Below are 7500 nucleotides of genomic sequence, written 5' to 3' on the forward strand. Positions count from 1 at the left end.
CACTCACTCACTCACTCACTCACTCACTCACTCACTCACTCACTCACTCACTCACTCACTCACTCACTCACTCACTCACTCACTCACTCACTCACTCACTCACTCACTCACTCACTCACTCACTCACTCACTCACTCACTCACGCCGCCTCGAATAAATGTTACATTTGGTTCTTTTAAACAATGTTGAAAATGCATTCTTAAGACCAGTGCATGGAATTGGATATTCGTTGCCAGCATGATATAAATATGATAACTTCTACATATTTGGTCCCAAAAACTTCAAAATGAAGGATACACACCTTTGTGCCGCGCGCAAGCCATATCCGGAAGCTCAGGCCGATCTGACTAACAGTCAGTGCGTTTCCATGGCACAACTAGATTGGATTATCACATATATCGAACAAGACACTCGAACGGACCGTGTCACTTGTCTGAGTATACATGGCCTTTCAGGAATCGGAAAAATGTCCGATGCATGGCTGTCTCCACTATGCTAGGTGGCGCTGTAGCCCTTTCAACCATGCTTTCAACAAGTGGTTTTAGAGCCACGTCCGGTTCCCTTCCGTCAATAACCCATGGTGTAGCCTATCACGCGCAGGCACACAAGCACAGAACGAGAAGTCCGATATGCGATATCCGATCCCTGTTTACATGCAGAGAGAAAGCCGACAATGAACGAATTATCTAGGTGTTCTTATCCGACTTCTCTTGTCCGTTAATGTGCCGATTTGTGTCCGAAGTAGATCGGATAAAGGTGTTTACATGCAGTTTAAAAGTCCTGTTGAGGTCTTATTCGTTTAGTTATCAGATTATGAGTTTGCATGTAAACGCACTGACTGAGAGAGATATGCGAGTCACAGACAGACAGACGTTTCTTGCTTTATATAAAAGATGTTTTGTGCTCCATACTGTGGTATTATAGTCACAAGCCTAAATAAAAATTAAAAATAATTTTGATTTATAAAATATTTTTTTTCTTTTTAACTCCAAATCTCTAGCCCTACTGTATAAGTGAATAAACCTGTTCTCTCTCTCCCTCCCTCCCTCCCTACCTGTATGTCTCCCTCCCTCCCTACCTCCCTCCCTCCCTCCCTCCCTCCCTCCCTCCCTCCCAGCCCTGCTGTATAAGTTACTAAACCTGTTCTCTCTCTCTCTCTCTCTCTTTCTTTCTCTCCATCCCTCCTTCCCTCCCAGCCCTGCTGTATAAGTGCCCTGCTCAGCGGTCGAGCTGCGGTCAGTGCCTCAAAGCTCCGTCGGCGTTTGAATGCGGCTGGTGTTCCGAAAGCAGGAAGTGTCTCCTACGGCAACACTGCCCCGCCCCCGAGGCCAACTGGATGCATCATGGCCGCCACAACCTGCGCTGCAGCCACCCGCGCATCAACAAGGTGTGTGTGTGTGTGTGTGTGTGTGTGTGTGTGTGTGTGTGTGTGTGTGTGTGTGTGTGTGTGTGTGTGTGTGTGTGTGTGTGTGTGTGTGTGTGTGTGTGTGTGTGTGTGGGAGTGTGTGTGTGTGGGGGGGGGGGGGGAGTGTGTGTGTGTGTGTGTGTGTGTGTGTGGGGAGTGTGTGTGTGTGTGTGTATACAACTATTTTTGTGAGAACCAATTTTAGTTTTAGACCTTAAGAGTGAGGACATTTAGTCCGGTTCTCCCTTTGGGACAGGCCTTTAAAGGGCTGTTTGAGGGTTAACACTAGGTTTTAAGGACAGGCCTTTAAAGGGCTGTTTGAGGGTTAACACTAGGTTTTAAGGACAGGCCTTTAAAGGGCTGTTTGAGGGTTAACCCTAGGTTTTAAGGTTCAGGTATGAATTAGGTTTATGTTAGGGTTAGTGTAAGGGTTGGGGTTAGGCATTTAGTTTGGATGGTTAGGGTTAGGGTAAGGGGCTAGGGAATGCATTATGTCAATGAATGTCCTCACAAACGTTGAAAAAAATAAAAATAAATCTACATATTTATTTCGTGATTATAACTTCATAAACGCCCAACAATATTTTATTTTATTTTATTTTATTTTATTTTATTTTATTTTATTTTATTTTATTTTATTTTATTTTATTTTATTTTATTTTATTTTATTTTATTTTATTTTATTTTATTTTATTTTATTTTATTTTATTTTATTTTATTTTATTTTATTTTATTTTCACAACATACAACCCCTACCACCCACTAAAACCTTCTGATGTGTCTCTCCCCTGGTAGATTGACCCCCTGACGGGCCCTCGTGAGGGGGGCACGCGCGTTACCATCGAGGGGGAAAACCTGGGTCTTCAGGTGAAAGAGATCGCTCACGTCCAGGTGGCCGGAGTCCGCTGCAACCCTGTACCATCGCAGTACATCAGCGCAGAGAGGTGAGTGTGTGTGTGTGTGTGTGTGTGTGTGTGTGTGTGTGTGTGTGTGTGTGTGTGTGTGTGTGTGTGTGTGTGTGTGTGTGTGTGTGTGTGTGTGTGTGTGTGTGTGTGTGTGTGTGTGTGTGTGTGTGTGTGTGTGTGTGTGTGTGTGTGTGTGTGTGTGTGTGTGTGTGTGTGTAAAAAATAATTCTACATGGAAATCAACTTTTTTTGCGAATGCAAATGTTGCAAAACCTTTTTTACAAGATGTCTAGTTGAAAAGTTCTAACTTTTTCTCTGTGTGTGTGTGTGTCTCTGTGCTCTGTGTGTGTGTGTGTGTCTCTCTCTCTCTCTCTCTCTCTCTCTCTCTCTCTCTCTCTCTCTCTGTGTGTGTGTGTGTGTGTGTGTGTGTGTGTGTGTGTGTGTGTGTGTGTGTGTGTGTGTGTGTGTGTGTGTGTGTGTGTGTGTGTGTGTGTGTGTGTGTGTGTGTGTGTGTGTGTGTGTGTGTGTGTGTGTGTGTGTGTGTGTGTGTGTGTGTGTGTGTGTGTGTGTGTGTGTGTGTGTGTGTGTGTGTGTGTGTGTGTGTGTGTGTGTGTGTGTGTGTAGGATTGTGTGTGACATGGCCGAGGCTCTCCTCCCTCACTCTCCCGGCGGTCCAGTAGAACTCTGTATCGGGGTGTGCAGCGCGGAGTATCGAACCCTCTCCACACAGACCTACTCATTCGTGGTGAGTGTGAAGAATACTATAAATAAAGATTAAAATTGTTCCCAGGGTTTCCCAATTAAATGCAACGTTAAAAGTAAGACGGAATGTTAAGAAAAATGTATAAGAGAAAATCCAAAGTTAGAACACAGTGCAAAAAAGTTTAGGCTACATACACTCAACAAAAATATAAACGCAACACTTTTGTTTTTGCTCCCATTTTTCATGAGATGGACTTAAAGATCTAAAATTCATTCAAGATACACAATTGTACCATTTCTCTCAAACATTGTTCACAAATCTGTCTAAATGTGTGATAGTGAGCACTTCTGCTTTGCTGAGATAATCCATCCCACCTCACAGGTGTGCCACATCAAGATGCTGATCTGACATCATGATTAGTGCACAGGTGTACCTTAGACTGTCCACAATAAAAGGCCACTCTTACTCTCGTTTAGATCTTTAAGTCCATCTCATGAAAAATGGGAGCAAAAACAAAAGTGTTGCGTTTATATTTTTGTTGAGTGTATGTTACTACATTCCTTTGTATGCACTGCTGTAGCGGTAATACTGAGTATACGTAAAATGATCATGCAAAAAGATTTACTTAGAAATCCTATAAACCTTTTAAAACACACAAACAGTTCAGTGCAAATGGTGAAATGTAATGTTGATTTGCATATTATTTTCCCTCCACCCCAGAGCCCCAGTCTGAGCCGTGTTACCCCAGAGAAGGGGCCTGTTTCTGGGGGAACTCGTCTGACGGTGTCGGGCAGATACCTGGACGCTGGAAGCTCCGTCACTGTCTACATCGACAAGGAGGAGTGTCTGTTCGTCAAGTCAGTATACAATCATTTATAATACTCACTAAACGTTATATTTGGCCGTGGCTCAGGTGGTAGAGCGGGTTGGCCGATGATCAAAGGGTTGGCGGTTCGATCCCCGCCCTGCCACCTGTGTCATGGTTGTTGTGTCCTTGGGCAAGACACTTCACCCACCTTGCCTGGTGTGAATGTGTATGACTGCTGTATGTTTGAGGTGGTGGTCTGAGGGGCCGTAGGCGCTGAATGGCAGCCACGCTTCTGTCAGTCTGCCCCAGGGCAGCTGTGGCTACTATGGTAGTTTACCACCACCGGTATGACTGTGTGTGAATGAATGGAACCTGGAACCCTGTAAAGAGCTTTGAGTGCCTAGAAAAGAGCTATATAAATCCAATCCATTATTATTAATTCGTCTGCCTGTTTTTGCTCTAAACTGCAATTTCTAATGTCTAATCTTGATGTATTTTTATCATAGATAGTAAATAATATGGATATAGCATCCGGGCTGACCTCAGTTATTCACACGGCATCCAATAATCCTGGTTTGTGCGCGTCGCCATTTTGTGAGGGGGGAGGGAGATAGCTGACGTATACCTCCGAGGCAAAGTGAGGGACAACGGGCGGAGAGCTGTCACTCAAGAGATCGCGCCAATACATATTAACCTCCGATAAAATAAAAACTAGCGTGGTCCAAAAAAATTCACCCCCCTCAGTGTTGTCATGGAGATATGACCTAAACATACAGACAAAAATGGTTTTGTGGCCCAGGCTGTAAATAGGTTTAATAAGACTTTGAAAACGGCCTGTCTAACATTGGAGTCAATGAGAGATGGCTGTCTTCTGCTTCCACCCCCCTAGTGGCACTTCTGGTTACTACAGTTGTGGTCACTTCCTTATTGGATGCTGGTAAAAATCGCTGAGGTTGGGGCTTGATTTTTATACCCCTGTAAAGCACTTTGAATGGCCTTGTTTATGAATTGTGCTATAGAAATAAACTGCGTGTCTCCCCACAGTAGCTAATGTATGTACATCTCTCTCTCTCAGACGAACCAATCGGGAGATAGTGTGCATAACTCCCGCCTCCCTGTCCGGCCCTGGCCCCGCCCCCGTCCGCCTCATGATTGACAGGGCCGAAGTCACGAGCAACGACATCCGATACACCTACAGCGAAGACCCCACTATCACCAACATAGAACCCAACTGGACCATACTGAAGTAAGCCTGTGTGTGTGTGTGTGTGTGTGTGTGTGTGTGTGTGTGTGTGTGTGTGTGTGTGTGTGTGTGTGTGTGTGTGTGTGTGTGTGTGTGTGTGTGTGTGTGTGTGTGTGTGTGTGTGTGTGTGTGTGTGTGTGTGTGTCTGACCGTGTGTGTCGGTCAATCTGTCTGCCTCTCTGTTTTTGTTTCTGTCTGTCTGTCTTTCTATCTATCTATCTATATATCTATCTATCTATCTATCTATCTATCTATCTATCTATCTATCTATCTATCTATCTATCTACCTGTCTGTCTGTCTGTCTGTCTGTCTGTCTGTCTGTCTGTCTGTCTGACTGTCTGTCTATCTTTTTATCTCTATCTATCTATCTATCTATCTATCTATCTATCTATCTATCTATCTATCTATCTATCTATCTATCTATCTATCTATATGTCTGTCTGTCTGTCTGTCTGTCTGTCTGTCTGTCTGTCTGTCTGTCTGTCTGTCTGTCTGTCTGTCTGTCTGTCTGTCTGTCTGTCTGTCTGTCTGTCTGTCTGTCTGTCTGTCTGTCTGTCTATCTATCTATCTGAGATTATTGATTTGTATCTAACCCTGTGTGTGTGTGTGTGTGTGTGTGTGTGTGTGTGACCCTGTGTGTGTGTGTGTGTGTGTGTGTGTGTGTGTGTGTGTGTCTGACCCTGTGTGTGTGTGTGTGTGTGTGTGTGTGTGTGTGTGTGTGTGTGTCTGACCCTGTGTGTGTGTGTGTGTGTGTGTGTGTGTGTGTGTGTGTGTGTGTCTGACCCTGTGTGTGTGTGTGTGTGTGTGTGTGTGTGTGTGTGTGTGTGTGTGTGTTTCTGACCCTGTGTGTGTGTGTGTATCTGACCGTGTGTGTGTGTGTGTGTGTGTGTGTGTGTGTAGTGGCAGTACAGTTATCACAGTAACTGGAACAAACCTGTTGACGATCCAGGAGCCAAAAGTCAGAGCCAAATATGGAGGAGTGGAGACCAGCAATGTGAGTCTTTTCAGATTAAAAGTCCTTATGTTGCAGTCAAAGTATGGGACCAATTAGTTTAGTTTAGTTTTATCTGTGCAAATAAACAAGATTAAAAAATGGCAAGAAGATGCGCATAGACAGACATAAATGCACGGGAGGGACAAAAGAAACCCCGAAGGGCTTATGAAGGATGTCCACCTGACATTAAAATACAATAAAGAAATGAAGTAAAAAAAAGAAAAGAAAAGAAAATACAAACATAAATAAAATTAAAGAGATAAAACTACAAAGTCATGTTACAAAAATGAAAATACATCTAAGTACATGTAAAAAAGCAAAGTAGAGATGTAACTAACAAGCAAAAAGACAATATAACATACATTCAGTTTAACACATTATCGAATTACCAATTCGGTGCTATAAGCGGAATGGTTCTTTTAGCTAACGTCCTGTCAGTTACTGCAGTTAGCAGTCCCCTCGCTCGTCCCTACGTCACCACATTAATGCACTGCTGTCTTCAAGCAGCAAGTTATCTAGCATCATCTCAGATCCATAAGTGTGATAAAACATGATAAAAACCATCAAACAGACATTGGGAAGGATTTTTACTGCTCCGCCATTGTAGGCGCATAAACATTCACCCATCTGTTGCTCTGGCGTGCACCGGCAGTGAGACGGGTGCCGGTTTGTAGCGTTCTCTAAAGTTTATTTGCTGATTGCATGCAGAGCGGGTGAATGAGAGATCTGTGTTATGAAGTATCTGATTTGATTTGATTTGATTCAATTTATTTCAGACATATCAACATACAAAACAAAATGAAAAGCATGGAAATACAATAAACAAAAATTATGTTTTCACAAAAAAAAAAAAAAAAAAAAAATTATCTGTATTTCTGAGATATGCCTGAAAAGGAGCAGGAAGAAGTATACACTGTATTTAATCCTACCCCTTTTCCAGAGGAAATGACAGCACCATGACGTGTCTCCATCTCTCTCCCTCTCTCTCTCTCTCTCCCCCTCCCTCCCTCCCTCTCTCCCCCCTCCCTCTCTCCCCTCTCTCGCTCTCCCCTCCCTCCCTCTCTCCCTCTCTCTCTCCCCCTCCCCTCCCTCCCTCTCTCTCTCTCTCTCCCCTCCCTCCCCTCTCTCCCCTCCCTCCCTCTCTCTCTCTCTCTCTCTCTCCCCTCCCTCTCTCTCTCCCTCCCCTCTCTCCTCTCTCTCTCTCTCCCCCTCTCTCTCTCTCTCTCTCCCCCCTCCCTCCCTCCCTCTCTCTCTCTCTCCCCCCTCCCTCCCTCTCTCTCTCTCCCCCCTCCCTCCCTCTCTCCCTCCCTCTCTCTCTTTCTCTCTCCCTCCCTCTCTCTCTCTCCCCCTCCCTCTCTCTCTCTCTCTCTCCCCCTCCCTCCCTCCCTCTCTCTCTCCCCCCTCCCTCTCTCTCTCCATCCCTCTCTCTCTCTCCCTCCCC

General features: G+C 44.7%; 1 protein-coding gene across 1 annotated transcript in view; it reads left to right on the forward strand.

Moving 5' to 3' along the window:
- LOC307270824 (plexin A3-like) overlaps positions 1–7500 on the forward strand; it is a gene marked incomplete at both ends in the record, with an annotated part of 35727 nt that overhangs the window by 12133 nt on the left and 16094 nt on the right. The window contains 6 exons of the mRNA XM_080054710.1: positions 1197–1387; positions 2201–2349; positions 2935–3055; positions 3734–3870; positions 4897–5067; positions 5966–6059. Of these exons, the coding sequence (XP_079910836.1) occupies positions 1197–1387; positions 2201–2349; positions 2935–3055; positions 3734–3870; positions 4897–5067; positions 5966–6059 (863 nt within the window). The remainder of the gene's footprint in view (positions 1–1196; positions 1388–2200; positions 2350–2934; positions 3056–3733; positions 3871–4896; positions 5068–5965; positions 6060–7500) is intronic.

The sequence above is a fragment of the Ammodytes marinus genome (genome assembly GCF_949987685.1).
Source record: "Ammodytes marinus genome assembly, contig: scaffold_307, whole genome shotgun sequence".
Classification (NCBI taxonomy): domain Eukaryota; kingdom Metazoa; phylum Chordata; class Actinopteri; order Uranoscopiformes; family Ammodytidae; genus Ammodytes; species Ammodytes marinus.